Source organism: Cololabis saira, chromosome 5, assembly GCF_033807715.1.
Source record: "Cololabis saira isolate AMF1-May2022 chromosome 5, fColSai1.1, whole genome shotgun sequence".
Lineage (NCBI taxonomy): Eukaryota > Metazoa > Chordata > Actinopteri > Beloniformes > Belonidae > Cololabis > Cololabis saira.
Window position 1 is genome coordinate 43,192,707 of NC_084591.1, and position 24,710 is coordinate 43,217,416.

A 24,710-nucleotide genomic window follows, 5' to 3' on the forward strand; every position below is an offset into this window, starting at 1 on the left:
AAAACTTGTGTTGTACTCGACGCTGTATCCATAAAATTGAACTGGATTGGAGTACTCAGGCCTACTCCAGAAAGATAGCCAATTGTCCTATGTTCACTGCCAGTGGCCAGCTTGCAAATAGCGATTGCCCTTTTTTACAACAGGGATACACAGACGTTAGGTGGGAATGGAGGGTTGTGGCGTCTATATTGCAGCGTCTTTGCCTGTTTTCTTTTCCAATACACAGGGAGACAAAGTGGAACAGACAAGGAGTCACAACACAGACTCCTAAAATATGAGAATAAGTCCAAGTTAAGAGATGCTTGTATGTCTAGAACTTCCTGACTATCATACTGAATAAGCGACAGGAACATGCGTGCAAAAACATACGTCCATTTGACGGCACACCGAAAGCAACAAGTAACTAATTAGTAACTAATATTTTCTAACTATTTTCAACCTAACATGTATATTCTAAACGTGCACACAAATTACACATACTATTCCTGATAGAACAATCCAATCTTGGACTTAACAAATACATAGAAATAAGAACAGCAGTACAAAAAATTGACATTTTAAAAATGTTTAATAGTGAAACTTGACACCTGCACAAAACAGGTGGAAATAAGACCAGTTTTTTTCAAGTATTGTTTGGCCTATATGACAATATATGGCAGGTTTTCCACAACGTGAGTAAACAGCAGTGATAAGACATTATGCAGTTAAAAAGTCAAGATTGTTTCAGTTTGATACCATATCTCCTTTTTCAATATTAGATGAACAACAGACATAACACTCCACAATTCCATGTTCTTTATAGCTGCAAATATCACAATGGACAGAGATGTGGATCTACAACAGCTTTAAACCACAATATTTAGTCAGGTTCCTCAACAAATTTCATTCTGTCAGTTTTTCTGCAGATCCAATACATTTTCAAACATTTTTTTAAAACATTTTGTAATCATTAAACTTTACTTTACAAAATGACATCAATAAGAGTATGGCAGCATGTATCCTGCAAGCAGGACATTTGTTCCTCCACTTTCCGGTAGGCTGTTTTCCAATACCATCTCCTCACCTCAGTGTCTAGTTAGTTGCACACTGAGACTCAACTTTATAATGGCAGTGTCTTTACATTAACCTTTTCAAGTAAAAGTGGATGTGTCACCACGATAGATCGCTAGATGACATTAAGACATCTAAATGCTCCTTCTCATCTAATCAGGACCTTCAATCATGTTGAACAAAGAGAAATATCTTATCACTTACTGCAGACATGTGCAGCTGTACATGGATTACTAACTTTATGGTTATTCATTAATTTTTTTCAATTTTGGATTCTTATTTAGGTACGTCCGAATGACGAGAGGCAAGCCTATAATCATTGTTGACATTAAGGTTGAATTTTATAGATATGTCTCACTTATTAGCTAAGGCGGCGGGACCCGGCATGGATGTAGGTGGTGTTGTGCTACACCAGTAAAAACAAAGCAGTAGAGTAGGTGATATGTTAGTTTGTTTTATAGTTTAAGTTAAGTTCAAATGTTCTTAATAAACATCTCAATTCTAGTAAAAAACTGTTCACACAGAGAATTAAGCTTTATACTTGCGTATAAAGCCCAAAACGGCTTAGCTCCACATTATTTGCAGGACCTGATAGTGCCTTATGTTCCTGGCAGAGCTCTCCGTTCTCGGAGTGCAGGTTTACTCGTAGTTCCTAGAGTATCCAAATGTAGATTTGGAGGGTGGGCGTTCTGCTATCAGGCACCGTTACTATGGAACCAACTTCCAATGTGGGTTAAGGAGGCTGACACCACCTCCACCTTTAAAACTAAACTTAAAACCTTTCTGTTTAGTAAAGCCTATAGTTAGTGTTTAGTAAACCTCTAGCTGGTGTTGGTAAATCTCTAGGTAGTGTAAACTCTAGTGTGTTAGAGTCAGTAGTCATAGTTGCAGCTATAGAACATAGTCTGGTAGATATGCTGCTATAGGCCTATGCTGCAGGGGGGCACCGACATGATCCACTGGGCGGTGTCCCTCACCCTTCTTCTCTTCTCCTCTTCCCTTCCTCTCTTCTCCATTTCCATTTTTATTTACTATAAGTATCTCATAGCTATCATTCTTGTCCATCGTTCCTGTAGTTTCTTGTGCTGGCCCCCTTTTTTCTCTGTTGTGCATGTTTGCTGGCCGGAGCTTCGGGAGCTGCGTGCTGGCCTGCCCCCCCCCCCCCCGGTCATCCCGCTGCTGCTTCCACCTGCCTTCCCTCCTAAAGGGGAGTTTTTTCTTGCCACTGTTTGGCTTAAGGGCTTTCTCCCACTAGGGGAGTTTTTACCTGCCATTGTTTATGTAATAATTGCTCGGGGTTCATGTTCTGGGTCTCTGGAAGGCGTCTAGAGACAACATCTGTTGTATTAGACGCTATACAAATAAAATTGAATTGAATTGAATTGAATGTTATTACTGTGACTGGTTATATTGTCACTGTGAAACTGTGAAACAAACAAACAGACGCTGTGTCTTTTGTGATGCATAACTGCTGCTCCCACCTTGTCGGGTGTTGATCGTCGGTCTGATCTGCTCACTTGCCAAATGTACAGCAAGGCTTTTGTGCTGCAGGATTAAAACATGTTTATTTTCTAATGAGAAACAATCGTTTTAAGTTGACAAAGTTAAGGGACTGCTGGTGGACATTGGCCAACAGCTTGTATTTTCACCAGAAATTGCCACACCCACCTTAAGACCTGACTTGGTACTCTTCTAAAAAGACGGTTTACATCGTCAAGCACTGCTCCCTGGGAAAATTCAGTTGAAGAGACTTATGAGTACAAACACCTAGGCTATACTGAGCAAGCTGAAGCACAGAAGCCCACCCAGTGGGGATTTTGTGGCAATGTGGAGCATAAAACTACTAAAGGACCGGGAGAACTCGGTACACGTGGCCATCAAAGCTGCATCAGAGGCAGCAGAGAAAAGCAGGAATGATCCTTGCGGGGATCAAAGTAGTGGCCCGGGAGGTACAGTATGCAGTGAACTAGGTTAGACTCAGGAAATAGGACCCTCCTGCGATGCACAGTCTGTTGGGATGTCTGACATTTAACAGTAAGGCAGCTCTCATGACTAGGGATGCTACCTCAGGTTTGATCACCCTGTAGCCTTTTGATGAGGGAGTTTAGTGTAAATGTGAACATGTTTAGATTGAAACACAAAATGTTACTCTGTTAAGTTTAGAATTAACATGGATTTTGCTAAATTTGATTTTGCAAAGGGTACTCGGAGTCTAAGGCTGAGAATGTCCTTGTTTGTGTTATTATTCATAACTGGCTCCTTTGCTGGCAGACTTGTTCACATATTTGTCTGTAACCGGCCATCTTGGTTACGATTGGTCTCTTTGGACAGCACTTACACTTACTTTTTTCTGTCTGTGTCCTATGTCGTCAAACTTTTTGTCGCTGCATCTATTGAGCACTTCCATTTTGTATTTGTACTGTAAGTTTCCAAGAATGTGCAAAATCGGTTCTTCAAACAAAGGAAAGTAAAGCAAGATAAAGAAAACCAAAAGCGTAATCAAAAAGTAGGCTCTTTTTAAAATCACATACTTCACATACTCATAGGTTTATTAAACCGAACACAGCTTTGGATCAAACGTCCACTCTGCCAACACCATCGTAAACGGCCTTGTTCTTGGTCAGCTCATGTTCTCTGGTCATATTATTACATTTTATTAACCCAAAACTTTCCACTTTGCTTGAGCCGAACTTGTTTATGACTGCGTAAATATAAAATAGTTGAAACAAATTGAATAAAGATTACGATTTAACTTTTAAAAGAAGCTATTCTGATTTTTGTATCAATTTCATTGCAAAAAAAAAATAATTAGACTCAGGGTCAGTGACGATAATCCTTATCTCAACTCATCTATTTGTTCAAATGACAACAAACACTACATTTATTTGAACTTTTAACAGTCTATAAATCTTGACTGGTACCTGCTATTTCAACTTAACGAGTCTCAACTACCTGCTCAAGTGTGGTAGTATCACAAACTGTGACAGAAGGTCCTGATATGTCAGAGAGGATTTCTATCAAGTAGGAACAAATCATGAGAAATGACGACGTTTTGTCTGCACGAGTTTAGTCATCCTCCTCATCGCTGTCTCTCATGCTGATGCCCTGCAAACCCCCGCCGGCTTTGACGGCGGCTGTAGCTTCCTCCATTGTCAGCCTGTTGTAGACGGTCTCGTAGCTCTTGCTGTTGAGCGTACCATCCAGTACACCCTGCAGCCTAAAGTCACGGTAGGTCTTCTGATAAGGGGAGAAGGTAGAGGGAGATAAATAAAAAGGAAAAAAGGCAAGAAATAGCTTCTTAGTACCATCTTAAGAATGTAGCTTGCAGGGGGAGGCGGCTGCTATTTGCCGTTTGAAAAGGACAAAAGCTGGAAGATTGAGGCTCAAGGACGTTCAGTCTTTTATTCGTCACAGAAGGCACACTGAGGTGTGTGAGGGGTTTATACTTTCAAGTCAGGAGCTATTATCATTCTTCGTCTCATTGCTTTCTAGTTAAACTAGCAAACGATGAGAAGACAAAAGCAGTGGGAGGCAGCACACACAATTGAGCAGTTTCCTTTTTCATGTCTCTCAGCTTCTTCACACTGCTGCTTTCAAGGACACTTCAGTGTGCTTTCCACTTGTGTATTTTTTTTCTTCTTTTCTTTCACTGTCAGTTGTGACTGTTTTTTTTTTTACAGAGGAACACTTTAGTCACCTCACAGTGAGAGGACTCAGGACTTGAGCAGCTGCTGGGGTTTTTGGGGGAGTCTGCATGTGCTCCATGTGTGCTCACAAGCTTTCTCCAGTAACCTCTCTCTGCAGCTCTCTGTTATTAGCCCTGTGAAAGACTGACTAGTTGTCCAATGTGCACCTTTTTTCCGCAGGCTTAATTTGAAAATAAAATGAAAATCTTAAATTTGATTACCTTCACAATCTTGATGAGTGTCTTTAACTGGTACATGTGAAGCTGCAGGTCCAGTCTATCAGTCAACCACACACACACCGCCTTCATTGAGCTAGTGTACCATTCCTGTCAAAAGCAGAAAAAAATGACATGCTTTTTATTTCTGAAAGAGGAAACAAGAATGAAAGTGAAAAATGGTGACCAAAGCTTAATTTGTAAACATCAGACACAGTTCATACAATACTTGAAATTTGTCCAAAGCTTTGTTTTCATACATTATGCTTTAGGATTTCCAAATTGAGTCCCAGATAAGTTACTTTTACATGATCTGGTTTTGGACTTCACCTGGCTCAACAAGGTCCATGTCAACTGTTAGGGGACACTGATGTCGAACGGGATACTTGAACAAGACATAAGGTGTGTCCCAATTCAGGGGTTGGGTCCTTCTGAGGACGTGGTCTTCGTAGGCCACGCCTTCGAAGACCGCGAGGCCGTACCGAAGGCTGGACGGACGCTAGTGAAATGAGACGGTCTAGCCCGGGGGTCGGCAACCCGCGGCTCTAGAGCCGCATGCGGCTCTTTAGCGCCGCCCTAGTGGCTCCTGGAGCTCTTTCAAAAATGTTTGACCTTTTTTTTCCTTTTTTCCGTCTTTTTTCTTTTTTTTTCCTTTCCTTTTTTTCTCTTTTTTTCTTCTTTATTTTCTTTTCTTCTTTTTTTCCTTTTTTCTTCTTTTTTCCTTTATTCTCTCTTTTTTCTTCCTTTTTCCTTTCCTTTTTAATCTTGACATTTCAACTTTTGACTTTTTTCACGAAATTTTGACTATTTCCTCGACATTTCGACTTTTTTCTCACAGTTCGACTTTTTTCTTGAAGTCCATAATGAAAAAAAAAATCTTCCCCCAGTTATAACTAATATTGAAACATGCTGCATGTGTTGCCTTCATTCTAAGGCTGATACAAGACATTTTTTGCGGCTCCAGACATATTATTTTTTTGTGTTTTTGGTCCAATATGGCTCTTTCAACATTTTGGGTTGCCGACCCCTGATCTAGCCTGTGGGGGATTTCCTGGTTGCGTCACCAGCTGTTCCCGCCCTTGACCTACGTCACTAAACAAAGTAGAAAGAAAGAAAGATAGACAGACAGCAAGATAGACAGCAAGATAGACAGAAAGAAAGAAAGAAAACACGATAGAAAAGAAAGAAAGAACCAAAAAAAAAAAAAGAAATGGAGCCAGAAGTTTTGTTTTTGTTTTTTTTATTTTTCATTTTGTTGGAGGAGGAAGAGAGGCGTGTCCGCCGGCGCCGGCGGGTGCTGTATGTGCGGCTGAGGGAGGACCAAATATTAAATAAACCAAATAATAACCAAATAATAAATAGGACTAAATATTTTTCTGACTGTGCGCAATGAATCTTGGGATATGGTGGGCCGTGGAGGATACAACCGATGGATCCTTCAAACGGCGGGAAAAGAAGGCTGCATTTGTGGGCTGCATTTGAAGGAGCCTTCGAAATGGGACAGCCTTCGGCGCACCGCTGTGACGTAATCGGCCTTCAAATCCAGCCCTCGAAGGACGCAGCCCCTGAATTGGGACACAGCTATAATGTGGACTTGAGCGGATATTATAGGACTGTTCGAAGACTACTATGCAAGCAACCCAGATGCAGAGGTGGGTAGTAACGGGTTACATTTACTCTGTTACATTTACCTGAGTAAGTTTTGGGAAATTCTGTACTTTTAGGAGTAGTTTTGAATCACTATACTTTTTACTTGAGTAGATTTGTGAAGAAGAAACTGTTCCTATTACTCTGCTACATTAGGCTACGTTGAGCTGTTACTTTTCTTTTATCCCTTTTATCCGCATACGCGTCAATCTCATCACATCACTGGGTGATTCTTTGGGAAAAATGTTTGTTTTTGCATGTTTTGTCACATTTACACAGACTCAAACACACACAGAGTTTCTATGAGTTCATGGGCTTGTTCTAGTTCTGCCTGGTTAAAAAAGAAAAGTACAAAGGCTTGAAATTTTGTGCTACTTGTGCTTAATTTATTTTTTTATTCTGTTATTTTATTTATTTTATTATTTATTAAAGTACTTGAATTTACTTTAAGATTATTTTAATGTAAGCTATTTTTTATTTATTTTATTATTTTATTGATTTAATTTGCCTGAAGATGATTATTTTGTACTTTTGTCTGTTTGAATGGTTGTGTTAAAAAATAAATAAATCAGACGTTACTCAACAGTTACTCAGTACTTGAGTAGTTTTTTCACCAAGTACTTTTTTACTTTTACTCAAGTAATTATTTAGATAACTACTTTTTACTTCTACTTGAGTCATATTATTCTGAAGTAACAGTACTTTTACTTGAGTACAATTTTTGGCTACTCTACCCACCTCTGGCCAGATGATACATGCAGAGGATGTGGGAGCTTTGGATGCTTCAAAGCCCGAGGTGGAGGATGAATGAGCGAAGATCATGTGGAACTTCCAAAAAATCCAGACTGATAAACTGCTGACGGCTAACCAACCGGACATAGTGGTGGTTGATAAAGTGGCAATCCCAAGATACAGCAATATTAAGAAGGAGGAACTTGAGAAACCGGAAAAGTACCAGGGGTTGAAAGAGTAGATAGAGAAGATCTGGAAGGTGAAGACAGCAGTTGGAGCGTGGCTCCAGCAGATCTGAGGAACATCATCAGTGATCTCGGTCTACCAAAGCATAGACAGCAAAAATAGCACACAGAACGTCCAAGCTGCCAGACCTCTGGTGGAGGACCCGAGCTTGAAGAAGGGCAACCGCCCACAGAGGAATGGGCAATGTGAAGTGTTACAATGCTTCAGGAAAGCAAAGCAGGAGCAGATTGGTAGAATATACCTCCTTTATGACTATAGGCAGGGGTGTAGCTGAATGCTTAACTACAGTTAAAACTCACTTTGATTGGGATTGTAGCTAGTTGATGTTAAAGGTATTGTGACATCATTTTTAACATGCTTTTAACACTATTAAAAGTCTTGGCCAACATCCCTCAAATGTGTCTAAAAGAGTGTAACAAGAAAAACTTCACTCTAGTACTCCATTCCTGGCTTTTTATTACAGTGTTTTTTTGCCCCGTGAAAAACGGGTCCTTTTTCCCCTTTCCTGTCAATCATTGCGCCGCTCCTCCTCCAAACCTCCTCCAACCAACCGCTACACACTTCTGCCGTCTTCACACACACGCGCGCACACCAAACCACAAACACCGACACACAGCCCAGACAGGGCGACTACAGCCCGGGGATGAAGTCCAACCGGGACCAGAGGACCGGGACCGCAGCTCCCCGCGAGCAATACGCTCACAGCGGCATCGGAGAGTTAAGCTGGGAGCGACAGGCGAAGCATGCACGGAAAAGCAGCAGGGCGAAGCAGACAGTCCACAGCAAACAATCATAAAAATAAAGGCATGCAAGCAGCAGTGTCCTCTTATCTTAAGTCCAGTCAGTGGCCGCGGGTCTTCTTAGCAGTTTTCCTCCGGTGATTAGAACAGAAGAGGCTCTAAACAGCTCCTTGTTAAGCCTGATTTATGGTTCCGCGTTAAATCGACGCAGAGCCTACGCCGTAGGGTTCAGCGTACGTAGCGCGTCGCTGCGTAACCCTACGCCGTAGGGTCTGCGTCGGTGTAACGCGGAACCATAAATCAGCCTTTATGGTGCGCTGGAGAGGAGAGGACGCAGGGAGCTGGGTGAAGGGGGCGGTGATTTAGCGGGCCCTGACGTCACGGCCCGCCACCAAACCAGGTGCGCCGTTTTTGCATAGTTATGCGGAAAATCCCAGAAAGCACACAATACACTGAATGTTAAAAGTTCGTTGTTTTTTGGGTGTAATTGATGTCAAGACACCCAACAAAACACAAAAAATCAAGAAAAATGTGTTTTTCATGTCACAATACCTTTAAAATAATGAAATGAAAACTGTTCATTTTTTTTATTTTTTTTTTTAGATTTTTTGGGCTCTAGTGGCCCTTTATTGAGATGCAGACTGGAAAGGGGTAGAGAGAGAGAACGGGGAAGACACGCAGCAAAGGTGCGCGGGCTGGATTCGAACCCGCGACCGCTGCAGGAGGAGGACTGAAGCCTCAGTATATGAGCCGCCACTTAAACCACTGCGCCACCGAGCGGCCGAAAACTGTTCAATTTTAAGTTAATGTAAATTCTATAGATTTTGCTGTTAAGGACATTGAGCACAAAATGCTATTCAGTGTAACAACAACATGATGATGATTAAAATGTGTGTGAGAGACTTAAAGAAGCAGCACTATGTAACTCTTCCTCCTTAATATAATATTTCCAGAGTCATTGTGATGGTACATCAACTTCCAACAGGTTTAATGAACCTCTGTCATGGTCTGAGGGGTCTGTATCGCCTTCACTGGCACTATGTAACTTTGAGGAGCATGGTAGGAACCCTGCCACACTAAAAAACTACACATTTTTACGGCTTTGACTGCTTTACGGCATACGTCACTTCCCCCTCCTTCCCGATTCGTAGTCGAGACGAAAATGGGCGGGGCGTGGAGCGCAGAGCTCAGGTTGGTGGTGAGCTGAACGCAGAGTTGGTATCATGGCCGAAGCAGCGAAAAAAATGAAGAAAATAAAAGTTTTATCGGAGGAGGCGAAAAAAAGAAAGCGGGAGAGTAACAAGCTAAATGCCCGGTGGAGAATAAACATTGGCCCAGCGTTCTCTCGCTACAAGCCCTTGTAGCCGTCGTCTTGGACAAGAGATGGTTGAAGGATGTAAAGACGTTCATCACCTTCAGGTATGCACTTTTGTCAACACCTATGTCAGTGTGTTTTACAAAAACAATTATCCTGAAACTACTACAGCTGGTGTACGTGTTGCTACTGTATCAAATGTCAATATCTACCGTAGATGACCAAATAGTCGCCCGCGCGCAAATACGCGCCTGTGCTCTAATAGCTGCCGGGGTCCGAGCCCATTTGGCATAAAAAACGCCGGTTCAATTAAACGCCCGGGCGACTACCGGTAATAACCTGGTAATAACAGTGTATTTGCATTGAATTGTGTACAGTATCGTTCATACTGCTCTGATCAGCTCCGTGTGTCGCCGTTACACAGACAAACTGTCTTTGTATATCAGAGCATGTGAGCGGATTGAAGCGGCGAGAATTTCCGCTCCTCGCTCACAAAGGTTGTCACCGCTCTGCTCCTCCCTCAAAGTCGCAAAAAAATGCTCCACCCATAACCGCTCAGCGCTCCAGTAACACTGCACCCCGCTCCGCTCCAAAAATGTTTGCATGCATATAAAATGCACATGTTTACCTGAAGTCTGTGTACTGGAACTCGAGGCCGGTTTTGGGGCAGGGGTGGGCTGTTCCCACACCCAAACGTGCATCCTGCCCACACGATCAAAGGTTATGGGGATTCTTTATTATTTATAATTTTATTTTTTTATATATTAAAATCCCAAAATATCTGTACCGTTTCTGATTGGGTGTGTGCACTGCGAATCATTTTTAGACACAACAAAGAACGCGTACCGCATAAGTTGTATCTCGGCGGAGGAACCCGGCGTCCCAGCAAAATGAGAAGAGAAAAAAGAGGTTTTCTGAAGAGCAGACAGCGCACAACTGAAGGCTGATTTATGGTTCCGCGTTACACAGGGATTAAAGCAAAAAAAAATCCCAGGACGGAAAGTTTTCAGACCCCCCCCCCCGTTGCAATTGAAAACGTAAATTTATAATTCATTCCTGAGAGTTCATCTTTTAATCCAGTGGCAATATCCGTGCTAGTAGATACTTTTTATGTAATAATGACAGGGGGTACTAAGCGAGGCACTGCACTACAGACTCGCTACATAACTTTGAACAAAGCATCTGAAATTAAAATGCAGATATACAAGCTCACAGCGCGTCACATTCGTAATGGAACGTAGGCTTGTAGCTCCGCAGTGTTTACATTGCGGCACACCGACATGCGACGAGGTCTAGCGCTGAGTTATGGTTCTGCGTCACACCAACGCAGAGCACACGGCGTAGGGTACGCGGCGACACGCACCGTACGGCGCGCGCTGCCGCGTAACCTACACCGAGGCCATTGGCGTAGGTTACACGTCGATTTAACGCGGAACCATAATTCAGGCTTCACAGCGCGACTCCACTGTCCGCCGGCGCGCGCGCAGCTCCTCGCCACGCCGACTCCGTGCTCATATATTTAATACATTTATAAAGCCCATATATTTATAAAGCCCCACCTGGCCGAGCCCTAACACTGAGGCCATGGTAGATTTAGGTTACACACGGACACACGGCACTGTTGACCTTTTTTCCTTGCCGGCTCTGCTCATTCGCAACGTGACCAGATCGTAGAGCCATAGGCTCTGCGTCGATTTAACGCAGAACCATAATTCAGGCTTCACTCACTGCCGCAACGCCGCACAGAGGCTCCCAAATGGAAATGATTTTTGATTTCTGAATGAATGGATAGATACGTCGCTTATTTTTTGCATATTATGTTTTTCTTTTCTGGCCTGGCGCATCGCGTTTTCGAGTCCGTTGTTTGGGGATTTTTTTTTTTTTCCCCGTTCCGCGGAAATTTTTTGCTGAGACCAAAATCCGCGCAATTCCGCGGATCCGCGGAAGATTCTGATGTCTGGTTATTAGGTGTCAGGTTACGTGCATCTAAAACCAGAGGAGAACTTTACTGTGTGTGCACAGCCAACAGCTGATTGACTGCAGTGGGCGCCGTTCGACAAGTCACCGCGGCGCTACAGACACCCCGGTGTTCATATTTTTTGTCGGATTTGCGCTGATCTCATAAAAAAATATCCCAAAAAAATCCCCAGGACGGAAATCCGTACCCAGTACGGAGAACTTTAATCCCTGGTTACACCAACGCAGAGCCTACGGCGTAGGGTACGCGGCGACCCGCATCGTACGTGGAAATGCGCTCTTTTTTTTTGCTATTAAAACATGATTTGTAATGTGAATTTGCAAAACTTAAACTACAAATAATAGTTTTTGACGTAACATCAGATATTGCGCATGCTCTCTGTGAAAGGATGAGTCCAATCGGGTCGCAGCTGCTTCAACTGTGCGATTCCTTCACAAGGAGAGACCAGGATTTCAAACAGGCTTGATTTTCTTGCGACCTCACGATTTGTGATCGGGAGCTCGTCGTGAGGTGTTGTGTTGTGTACAGTGTGTACAATTTTAGTTCCAGTGGTACTATGGTGATCTCATATGTTCTTTGTAAGTAATGGTCTGGTGCTGCTCATTGCAAAAATAAATTGTAGCCTGGTGCAAATACCCGCCTGGTTCTTATAAACGCCTGGGGTCCAAGTGGATTTAGCATATTAAACGCCCGGGCTACTAAATGGTCATCTACGGTATGTAAACAATGTGACTCTGCAGGTCTGTTATACAGATACTTATACACTGATGGTAAAAGCAACACATTTGTAGATACAGTAAAATATAGCCAGAAAAATGAAATATATAGGCAAAGTATACACTTCCAGATAAAAAGAATACAATATAAACACCATATAAGCATATAAAATAAATCTACTTTGTTGGAATTATATTAAAATAATAACAAGGGTAGTAAAATAAACCTTATATGGTGTTTATAATGTGTCGTTTTATCTTGTGAGTGTATAAATATATACATTTCTCTAATTTTTCTATAGCTATACATTAATTGCTTTTACTGTCTGCGTAATTACAGTGACTTCAACAAAGAAAAAAATTCAAACTTGTGATCAACAAAATATGTTGATGGATTTATAGGTCAGTAATTATCAGAAAGACATAATGTTTTTGTATCTTTATTGTCACACTCTGCAGGACTACATCAGATCTGGAAAACTTCCAGAATCACATCCTCATGCAGGGAAGGTTCTCCTACTCCAGCAGTGAATCATCAGGGAAGGTTCTCCTACACTCCAGCAGTGAATCATCAGGGAAGGTTCTCCTACTCCAGCAGTGAATCACACGCGGACTCTCCCAGCACCAAACAAGGATGGACACAAGATGCTACTGCTACCATAGTCATTGTATTTATTTACAGTAACTTCTTACACTGTTTCATAGTTCAGTTTTTATTATCAGTTCATTATTTTTAGTTTATTTTTCTACTACTTTATTTGTACAACGGAGTATTAGGGCCAAACAAAAAAAACAAAAAAAGGAAATTACGAGAATAAAGTCATAATATTACGAGAATAAAGTCGTAAAATTACGAGAATAAAGTCATAATATTACGAGAATAAAGTCGTAATATTACGAGAATAAAGTCGTAAAATTACGAGAATAAAGTCGTAATATATTATAAATATATAAATATAACTTCACAAGATGCTCAATATTGCTCATTTTAACACAGGGAGAAGAAGCTCTTCCTGTTAGAGTTCTCATAAATTATATTCTCATAATATTACGACTTTATTCTCGCAACATTACGACTTTATTCTCGTAATGTTACGACTTTATTCTCGTAATATTACGACTTTATTCTCATAATATTACGACTTTATTCTATTACGACTTTATTCTCGCAACATTACGACTTTATTCTCGCAACATTACGACTTTATTCTCGTAATTTCCAATTTTTTTTGTCTTAGTTTGGCCCTAATACTCCGTCGTATATTTGTTTACTTTATTCACAGTAATTTACCCTGTCATACAGTTGTTCATTACTGCTACTGTGATACAGATTACTAATTGTTTATAATAAGTATGTATGGGATAACTGCTTTTGAAGTCAAGGCACCTCAATTAAACAACATAAGGAGCATTTTAAAACTTATTTTGATTCATTTACTTTTCACAGGTTCAAATATCTTTGAAGTTGGCAAAAAATATATTATGTTAAAAGAGTTACAGCTCTTTGAACACAAACCACTTATGGTCATCATTCCAGTGTGTTTGCCTTCAAAGTTCAAAGTGTTGGTAGTTGGCTGATAATTTTCCCTCACTTGAATTAGCGTTGAAAGACACTACAATACGGGGTCAACAGATTTGCTGCATGAAAACAGGAGAACTTGAAGATGAGAAAATGTTTAATTATTCAAAGAGGCTGATTTACTGGAAAGCTGGTGAATGCTACGTGTCAAGGGAAGAGTTCAGGGTTCTGCTTTACACTTCAAAGCGGCAGACAGAAAAGAAACATCAGGTTCCATCATTTACCTGTAGCATTAAAAGACTATTAGTAAAATGCACACATTCAGTGACTAGTCTAACTCAGAGCTGCTCTTCTGGTATAATTTCACATTATAATTACTTTCCTTTTAAGTGAGAAATTAAAGAAACAGTTCAAAGGTCATTCTGTCTTCTCGACAAAAGCCAAATCGATTCCATCATCCAAGGTTTATAGAAATATTTGAAGCCACCTCCAGCTTGAGCAACCTTTGCCTTCTTCATATTACTTCTAAAGTCATGACGCAGTTTTCTACCAGGTCTGAATACCAAGCATGCGTTTGTTAACGTACAAATTATAGTTCAAAGTACAATAATCATTAAACATGTAATTACCTTTGCCCTGAATGAATAAATACACATACTTTCTTCAATCATTTCCACTTAAGACCTGCAAAGTCACCAGAAGGTCATACACTGTGTCTTTTCATAAAAGCCTTTGAAACATAATCTTTATTGAACATTTTATTTTGTTAAAGTGTCTGGCAAACTCAGTTTAGTAACTTCTATGAAGCAGAAATGATCATCACATCGGAAAAGTGATAGACAGATGATAGACAGCCAGCTGACCTTTAAGGACCATGTTGCCTTGGTTTCCCGGTCTTGCTGATTCGCTCTCTACAGCATCAGGAAAATCAGACTCTACCTGACAGAACATACGACACAGCTCTGGGTTCAGGCTCTGGTCATGTCATGTATTGACTACTGTAATTCCTTGTTGGTCGGCCTTCCTGCTGCTCAGTTAAACCTCTGCAGATGATCCAGATGCAGCAGCATGTCTGGTCTTTAACCAGCCCAAGAGAGTCATGTCACTCCGCTGCTAATCTCTGCACTGGCTTCCAGTTGCAGCATCAAGTTCAAAGCTCTGCTTCTGGTTTATCAAACAATTACCCAAACAGCTCCTCAGAACCTTCACTCCTTCATCCAGAGCTACACTCCCTCTACCTTCACTCCTTCATCCAGAGCTACTCTCCCTCTACCGTCACTCCTTCATCCAGAGCTACACTCCCTCTACCTTCACTCCTTCATCCAGAGCTACTCTCCCTCTACCGTCACTCCTTCATCCAGAGCTACACTCCCTCTACCTTCACTCCTTCATCCAGAGCTACACTCCCTCTACCGTCACTCCTTCATCCAGAGCTACTCTCCCTCTACCTTCACTCCTTCATCCAGAGCTACTCTCCCTCTCGACAGCTCCGCTCAGCCAGTGAAAGATGCCTGGTTCTTCCTCCATTGTTCCCCGATGGTGGAATGTCTTACCAAACTCTTTCCGATTACTTTTAAGAGCAAGCTAAAGACTCAGCTCTTTAAGGAGAAATTCTGCATCTAGTAAACTTCTCTGCTCATCAGAATTAGTTAGAAAATGTGTCCAGCTCTTTACAGGACTCAGCACTGAGTAAGCTACATGCACTTATGACAAGATGATTGCATGATGGTGTCTTTTTAGACGTAGCTTTCTGTTATAAAGGAACTGTTGAGTTTTTAGCAGTGGCATGGCAGCACCTGTTTCCAACTGGACTCACAGCAGTCTGACCAGCACTGATCCAGCTGGATCCTCCTATGTGATTTCTTACTTGTGTTGTTCTCTCAGATGTAAGCCGATTTGGATAAAAGCGTCTGCTAAATGACAGTAGTAGTAGTAGTAGCAAGTATTCAATCAGTTTCCAGTTCAGTTTTCCATTTCAGAGAAAATCCTAAAGGCTTAATGCTGGATTAAGAATAAATGTAGTTTATTGTAAAATATTTGTCAACAACCTTAAACTTTATAAACATGAAAAATATTTATGTTGAGAAAGAAAAGTGCAGTTAGAACTGCACTAAGTAATGGATGTCCAAATGAAATGTGATAATAAGAAGAAACTTTGAAAACACTGTGCTAACAATATCTCACATACTGAGCCTTTCTATGGACCGTGATGATTTCTTCCAATCCTGAGATTTTGGTAGGTGAAGCAGCTGACTGAGCTTTCAAACGGCAAAAAATACCAAGCCTGAGACCCTGATGCCCTCTGTGAGTTGAAGAGCAGGAACAAAACAGAGCGAGAGCAAGAGGATGTTGAAATATTTTTTCTGGCAAATAAAGTGGACCGGTTTTGAGGACTGATGAGGACAAAGCAGGAACATTGGACATTTCATAGTAAATACAGACAACAAGCTGACATTGAACTGCTGTAAGAAGGAGCAGTGAGATTCCATGTTATTTACCAAGACGGTGCATTATTATTTTGGTGGTGGTGCCAAAATATCACACAATATCAAGGAATCAGTTGTTGCTAGGTTACAAACACAACACCCCAATCCATTCAGTCTCTGGAGATTTCAATCATGCCACTATCTGCCCTGCTCATCAAATTTTTCAACAGTAAATAAACTTCTGTATCAAAGAAATTATTGATTAACGTCAGAGATGCATAAAGCTCCTCCATCCATGTATAAAATTACATTTTCAACATAATATGTTGATTAAACAGTGGAATGTCCCCAGTGAGTCCAATGTGACTTCTTCAGCTGAGCTTCAACACAGACCAGTACAAAAGAACTGAAGCACTTAAAAATAATCAGTCTCAATCTTAAAAAAAAAACCACATCACTGCAGCGTTAATTTACCATGCAGCAGGTCACCGGCTGCAGGGCTTTTACCACACTTTATAATGTGGAATATAAGAACTGTACTTGCTGAAAGAGTAATGCAAAAGAAGATGCCAACAATATTTTGTTCCATGTTTTCTCCTTGACTCTGTAATTGATAAATAAGGCATACAAAGCTTACATATGAATGGGCTTTTTCAAATATTTTCATCTTCACTTCGTGTTGTGTCAACCAAAAACACTATAAAATTCTATTCACTAGTGTATAAAATAGTGTATCAAGTGAATATAGTGTATTCATCAAATGTAATTTAGTCTTTTCATACATTTTCTGTTTTAACTCATATTTGTGATGGTCTTTTTTTTAAATAAAAAATAAATAAATCTCATCCTACTCTCCTCAGGTTTTTTCCTCTTAGTTTGCTCTCGACAAAAAAATGTCTTTATGCCGATACGCTAGCTGTCAATAGTCCTAGAGCTAAGAAAAAGATGCTCGGGGATGCTGAGACTATTGAATTCTTTCCTGACCTTCACTCACTGAAACCTATTTTTGTTAGCAGATGACTTTATACAGAGCAGCTAATCAGCCGCCTGCGGACTGCCTTGTGAGCTTTGTTAACACTTTTTAAAAGACTGCGAACAAAGATGGTCCTTAATTGAGAAGACAAGAGTGAAATCAGATGGATGGAATATAGTGCATGTGTGCGTGTGTTTGGAGGTCAGTGTTCTTATTTGTTAGGGCAAAAACAATATTCACATGATGATTTCATGGTTGGGTGTATATGCTGGTGCCACATTAAGACCTGGCCCAGAATCAGGTCTACAAATGATGATATTAGAAAGAAAGCCTTATTATAAATAAAAGACCAAAAAAGTTTCCTCTCAATGATCACTGATTCCTGTGAAAATTTAAAGCAGCTGGATGAAAATATTAGCATTTTCTTTAATGTTGATACCAATTTTCCCTGATTCAAACACTTTATTTTGTAGATACGTTATGTACGTATGAATGTGTGTATGCGTGTAGGGGTGATTGTGTGTGTTATTTGGCTTCTAATTTCTAGAGGGTGAAGGTGTGTGTGTGTGTATGGGTTAATGACGAATAAGGATTTTCAACAGGTCAATTTTAAAATAATAAAAAAAAGAATATCTATTGCAGTATTTCAAACATTAAGAATGTTGTGTACACAAAAAGTGTATACAAAAAAGGTCATGTGGTGCAACCATGATTCATATTAAAATAAATTAATTTTCTTAACATCTTGACATCTTTTTTTTTACAGGTTTTCAGTATTATACAAAAAAATGTTTTTTTAATGGTCGCGCGACATGATATTTCATAAAATGGACATCATCAGTCAAACTTTGTTTGTATATTATGATGGAAATATAAATACAAATGTGTTGCAATCTTACACACTACAAGACATTTGGGAAATCATGCCAGATAGGGCAGAAGATTGATTTAAAAACATTTAGAGGGATTTCAAAACAAGAGTCATGGTCGGACGGCCGCACCACATGACATTTGATGCTTAAAACAACAACAAAATCCCAAATAACTAGTATTTTTTGTAAAATTCAAGTGAGTCCATATGTGGAACAGTTAGTTCATATATCTGGTATTTTTTATCCATTTAAACCTTTTTTGAATTGAAAAAAAAAAAATCAGTTTTTCAGAAAATATAGGTGTCACGTCATTGACCCGTATACATGTTATACTGCATGTTATCCTCCTCATCGACACCAAGATGCTTCCTGCTGAGCGCTTGTACACAAATAGATGGACAGGTACATCTAAGCATGCACATGGGAGGGGGGATTGGGCATGTTTGTTTACTCCACACATCTTTGCCAAAGCTTTTGGTGGGTGGCTCTCCATGTCCATCAATGCTCACATACTGTGTTCCTAAAGAGGTGCTGTGAATGAATTTGACTGACTTGCTGAGAGGTACATAAACAAGACAATAGCAACACTCAAAACACTCCCGATGCAGTCGAAAAACAAGATTTGTTTCCTTTGTTACACAGAAAATGCACGCGTGTGTGGGTGTGTGATGGATACTGAGGGGGTTAGCGAGCGGAGGCACTTCAAGGCCCCGCCGTCACCTCCTCTCTGGTGCATGACTGGGCGCTTCTGAGCTCCATTAAACTGATTCTCCTAAATCTCCTTTCCATTAAACGCACACACACACACGCGCACACACACACACCAGCAAGGTGCAGACTGCAGCTCCCTCTGAACTCTCGGAGGAGCTGGTGGGAGGCAGAAATCCATTGTTGGCCGTCGTGCTACTAATGCGCACAAAGTTCCATACTGCCATGTCTGAGCCGCTACATTCACTCACAACGGCGAGCTGAGGGCGTGTTTGACAATTCGTCGTTAAAATATTCTTATAAACGTGTGTATCCGAGATGGGCGCAGTCTGTAAAGAAGACAGACAGTGTGGGACGGAGGGATGGTAAGACGGATAGATAGGAGTGGGTGTAAAAGTGTTTTTGACTCCAGCAGAGAGAGCTACATGCTCAAAATGTTTCCCCCGTGATAAACAGGTTCATTTTCAGCAACAAGGCAGCTTGCTGCTGCTCTGGAAAGTAGGAAATCAAAGAGTATAAACACCAAAAATGTGCGCTACTTACGACAATATTATAACATCATTTACTGTAAAGCATATTAGAACATCAGATACTATCAAACCATATTCCAGTTCTGTCGGGGCCTGGAAGTACAAACACAGCACAGTATCTTCACAACAAACTACTGTATCTGCTGGACCCAAGTAATTAAGAGTGTACTACATTCCATCACACTTTTTATTACCGTGCATTATTTCAACATTGACAACAAACTGTCATTTGGAAAAAATACAGACTCGATATATAAGAAAAGCCAGCAGCGCCTTTTTTGTCTTCGAAAACTCTCTAAATTCCAGGTGGATTCTTCCCTGATGACTATGTTTTATCGTTCTTTTATCGAATCTGTCATCACTTTTTCTTTTATTTGTTGGTTTCAATCTTTGAAAGTAAAAGACAGAAACTTGCTCAACAATGTTGTCAGTCTAAGCAGTAAAATCATTGGGTCGGCTCAACAAACTTTACAAGAACTTTATAACAAACAGCTGATCAAGAAGGAAAACTCCATGTTGTCTGATTCTCACATCCCTTAATAAACAGTTTCAGTTTCTACCATCAGTTACTGCTTACACTCCCTTTTGCAAAGACAAATAGATACAAACACTCCTTTGTTCCCTCGGCAATTGTTCTTTTAAATGCCGGAAGGAAAAGGTAGTGGCTGAAAAAGCCTCTTAACTATAGCTTAGGTCTGTACTATGATCTGTAACTTATTGTAATTTATTATGTATATTTACCATTGTGTGCTTCTCCTGTCGCGAAACTAATCGCCCCCTTGGGGACAAATAAAGTAATTGATTGATTGATTTTCCTCTTCACATTTGCTGGTTTTCGTTTTCTACACCTGTCTCCAGATGTGTGAATGAGGCAACTGTAACCTTCCGGATTTATGTACTTATATATTTGTTTTCCAACATTCAAGACATTATTACTATTACAGAAAAATGTAAGAATTTCTTACAAATGTTATTTTTGTATGAAGTTTGTGAAAAGAGTTGTGATGTTCTGTAAAACACGGACACACAGAACAGCAGATAACGAGTTGAAGTCGTTGTGCGGGCAGCGCAGGTTCGAGTCCCGGCCTGTCACTCTACACTGCAACGTCCCCCCTCTCTCTCTACCCGTTTCCTGTCTACCTACTTTCTCAATGAAGGCCACTAGTACCACAAAAAAACAGCGGATAAAAAGCCAACTTTTCAGATGGAGACTGAAACACTGAAGTTCGCCGTTGGGAAATCGGTCCCCTACGATTCTGTCGGGAAGAAAGCTGACTGAGATTGTCAAACCTACATTTCGTATAGGACCGTGTCTTACAACTGCTGATATTCAGACTTTTAACAATGAAAGTTGTCCTGGATTGACCGTTCACTGGACTGCATCAAAATTGTTTAGTGAGAAAGTTACAAAATTTTATAATAAAGTAATAAAGTAGTAATAATTATTTTACTTCCAGCAATGCAAACTGTGACCTAAAACATGGCTCTAAAATATCTTTTTTAAATGTGCTGCTCCCATGTGAAAAAGTGTTTCAGAGCAGATCTGAACAGCCATGTTTCATTAGTGCCTTTTTGAAAATAAAAGATTATAATAAGAAAAACAATAAAAAGTCAGCATAAGACTCATCCATCAATCAGAAAGAAAATCAGAGAGAGACGAGAGGAATGAGATGCAAAACTACAGATATTTAATTCATATATGGCTAGAGACCGGGGTGTATGACGGCAAGTATTTGCAACAGAAAGCTTGAAACACAAAAAATGGGTCAAAGTTATTTGACCATCAAATTGTTGTGGGCAGAGGAGGGAGAGTGGGCCCACTATTGCAGTGCCAGGCCTGTGTCTTCAGGCTGCGCCTGACCCAGTCCTCATATCAAACCTGAACTCCCTGAATGTACTTTATGGATCCAAAGATGAAGAAAAGATCAAAACCTGGGGCTTCATGTACGTAACGTGCAGCGCACAAAAAACGTGCGTACGCCACTTTCTACGCTCACGGTTGTATGTTCAAAAAGTGATTTGAACGCACACATTAAGGCTGTTCTACGCACTTTTCTGAGGTTTTGTCCGTTGGCGACACTCACTGGTGATGCAGTGAAGTCCAGAATATGAGGAAACGTAACGTCAACAATAAGTTCACGACCACGTGAAGGACACGACAGTCCCGACATCACCAGATAAGTTACACAAGAGTGGAGCTGCAACAATCTCACAATCAACCACATGATCTGAACATACAAGTAAAGGCAGGAGCTCAACGATGGAACCTGCAAATCCTGATGGAGCTTTGGCTCCGTTAGAGGAACCTGCTGATGCATCAGATCACACCGATCTGCTGGTCCAGGACTAAGACTCACTGGACCATCAGCTGGTTCAGGTACCAAGAGGATCCTCCTGGATCTCTGCCCTGAACTGGACCAGCTGCTCCGGTTCAGATCAACATGATGCTTCAGCTGGAGCTGCTACAGGTCGGACATCTCTGTCACCATGACGACCGTATGGGATGACTACTGGAGATAAAAGCCAGATCCTAAAACATCCCATAACTGTGTCTGAACAGAAACACATTAAAATACATTTTGCAGCGAAAAACCGGTTCTGTAAAGTTGTCTTTTAAAATAAAACTAAGATATCACGGAAAGGTTGGTTGGTACGAACTGATGTGACTCAGAAATGAATGAATGAAGTTTTTATTGAATGTTTAGGCAAATTTCAGAGTCTGATATGGAGTCGCTGCAGGTGCTGCAGGATCCAGAAAGTGTTTCTCCGGTGATGGACCGGGACCGAGACCGGTCTCTCCTCCGGATGCAACACTCCAAGTTACAGCCTCTTTGCTCTTTATTTCTCACGTTTGCACCTCGATAATCCCGTCAGCATAAGTTGTCTTTCTGCAGCAGAGGAATCAGATCGTGATGCTTAATGTTTTAAATATAAGTTCATGTTGTTCACATTGTTATACTTATGAGAGAGGTGATCGCGGACATCCACAATGTGTAAGACTCCTGTACATCGGGCTTAATCCGTCAGTATATAACACGCGTGACAATAAAGCGGAACGAGGAGCCGTTTTTCATCCACCAACTTAAGTTCTGGTGTCGGTTCTTAAAAAACAAACAAGAAAAGGAGAATGTAATGATGCACTAATGCTGGCCATAAACATTCACAAACCCGTACGATCATAATAAAACCACAACTCTTCATGGAACGCAACACAAAGCAAAGAACAACAATACCCATAATGCAATGCAGCTGAAATCGGAAGAAATGCCCCCAAATAAATTAGTTTTTCCAGGCCTCAACTTTTGACAGGACTGTCTCCAGCTCACAGCCAATTTTTTTTTAATTTGTTTTACTTGTTTTTGCAGGTTCCTTGTTAAGATGAGTGGTTTTTAATGGATAATTATCCTCATTATCATTATCAACATGAGGGAGGAGACAGGGCGGAGTGTTGTGCGTGTGAATGTGCGCTCAAATCCACGTTGATTGTGATGTTCAAAGAAACGTGCGTGGATTTGGGCGTACGCACAGTTTTGAACATCTGGATTTTTTTTTTGCGTACGCAAGAATTCCACGCACGGATTCACGTTGAAATCCACGCACTCTTTGTACACGAGGCCCCTGGAGGAAGCTTGTACTGAGCAACTGTGATCTCTGATGGATCCAAATCAGGGGAGCAAATTCCTCTCATCACGTGACAACAGCCTCTGGATTTACTCGCTGTAGGTTGGTGGGCTCAGGATTATTTCCTGGGTTGGGTCATTTGTCCGTATTGCAGTTTTAATACTTAAATATACTCACATTGAACACTTTCTCAATGTAGATTTCATCATTGATCCGATCACGGAGGATGTCCTGGTTCTGCCGAATAAAAGTGATGTAGGTGTCGGCCAGATCCATCCCTGGTTTCTGCAGGACAGAGGACAATGTTAGGCCTGAAGACTAAAACTGCTAATGTCAGAAATCCACAGCAACACGCTGCACAGTGCTGAAAAGGTTCAAATGGCTGATATCCACAGTACAGAAAACAATAACGTAACACCAAAAATGAATCACGTGGAGGCTGTGTGTGATGACCTCTGCAAAGGTGAAATGTAGTAATAAATAAAAGGAGAATTGCTGTACAGTTTTTATCATAGAGTGATGGAAATATGTCCAAAATAAAACATGCAGGAGTGCACACAGTGCTGTACGGAAGAGTATCAGGGCCATGCAGGAGAAACAATATTTGAGAGGGGAAGATTTTTTTTTTAATTGTGCACTTCGATATAAACGTACAATTTCGAGAAAAAAGTCGAAATTTTGTGAATAAAGTCGAAATTTTGTGAATAAAGTCGACATTTCGAGAATAAAGTTGAAATACATTTCGACTTTTTTCTCAAAATTGTACTTCAATATTAATCTTGGCTTTTCAACTTTTTTCTCGACATTTTGCTTTTTTCTCAAAATTGTATTTCAACATTAATCTCGACATTTCGACTTTTTTTTTCTCGACATTTCTACTTTTTTCTCGGCATTCCGACTTTTTTCTCGGCATTCCGACTTTTTTCTCGAAATTGTACTTCAACATTAATCTAGACATTTCGACTTTTTTCCTCAACATTTCGACTTTTTTCTCGACATTTCGACTTTTTTCTCGAAGTGCATAATGAAAAAAAATCTTCCTCCTCTAAAATATTATTTTTATTTTTCTCCTGTCTGGCCCTAATACTCTTCTGAGATCCAGATCCAATCACAATTTTTTCCAAGCCGCTGACACAGAAGCTATTTTTACTTTAGGACTTTTTGAGGCAAAAAGTATATTCATAGTAAACATTTCTCTTTTTCTTGTGGATTTGTTTTTTAATCCCTCTTCACATATTTAAGTAACAGAAAGAAGTATATTACTACTAAATGGTTATGGAGCATTTTTGAAGTTAGTTATATATTACGGTTTTAAGGCTACACCCACACTAGCACATCTTCATTTATTGCAGCCTTCTACTCCAACCACTTCAACCACTGAAAACAACATTCTGATCCACTGCAGACCTTGTTTCAAGGAGTCAAAGAAATGTTCAAGTATTGGATGATTAGAAAACAGCTTCCTCTCTTTACTGGCAAGCTGTCTTCAAGGAACTGTGGATGTATTAGGAACCTCACTTATTTCTGACCAGGATTTGTCTTTAAAATCACAATATTAACCCTTACAATTACATACTGTTAGAATTTTAAGCCTTCACAGTATTAACCCGCACCAAACCCGCTCCTTATGACTGCTTATACAAGATTTTTTGACTTTATATGTATTAACTCGAAAACAAATGAATCTATGATTAATGCAAAAATAAGCCAAAAAAGCCATAATGATTAGAATTCAT

At 40.5% G+C, this 24,710-nt stretch overlaps 1 protein-coding gene across 3 annotated transcripts in view; it reads right to left on the minus strand.

Moving 5' to 3' along the window:
• Window positions 1-556: 556 nt before the first annotated feature.
• cadps2 (Ca++-dependent secretion activator 2) overlaps window positions 557-24,710 on the minus strand; it is a 290,724-nt gene continuing 266,570 nt past the window's right edge. For all 3 annotated transcript variants that reach the window (XM_061722218.1, XM_061722219.1, XM_061722217.1), the window contains 3 exons: window positions 23,152-23,259; window positions 4,958-5,062; window positions 557-4,287 (listed from right to left, as the gene is read on the minus strand). In XM_061722218.1, the coding sequence (XP_061578202.1) occupies window positions 4,117-4,287; window positions 4,958-5,062; window positions 23,152-23,259 (384 nt within the window). In that variant the 3' untranslated portion in view covers window positions 557-4,116. The remainder of the gene's footprint in view (window positions 4,288-4,957; window positions 5,063-23,151; window positions 23,260-24,710) is intronic.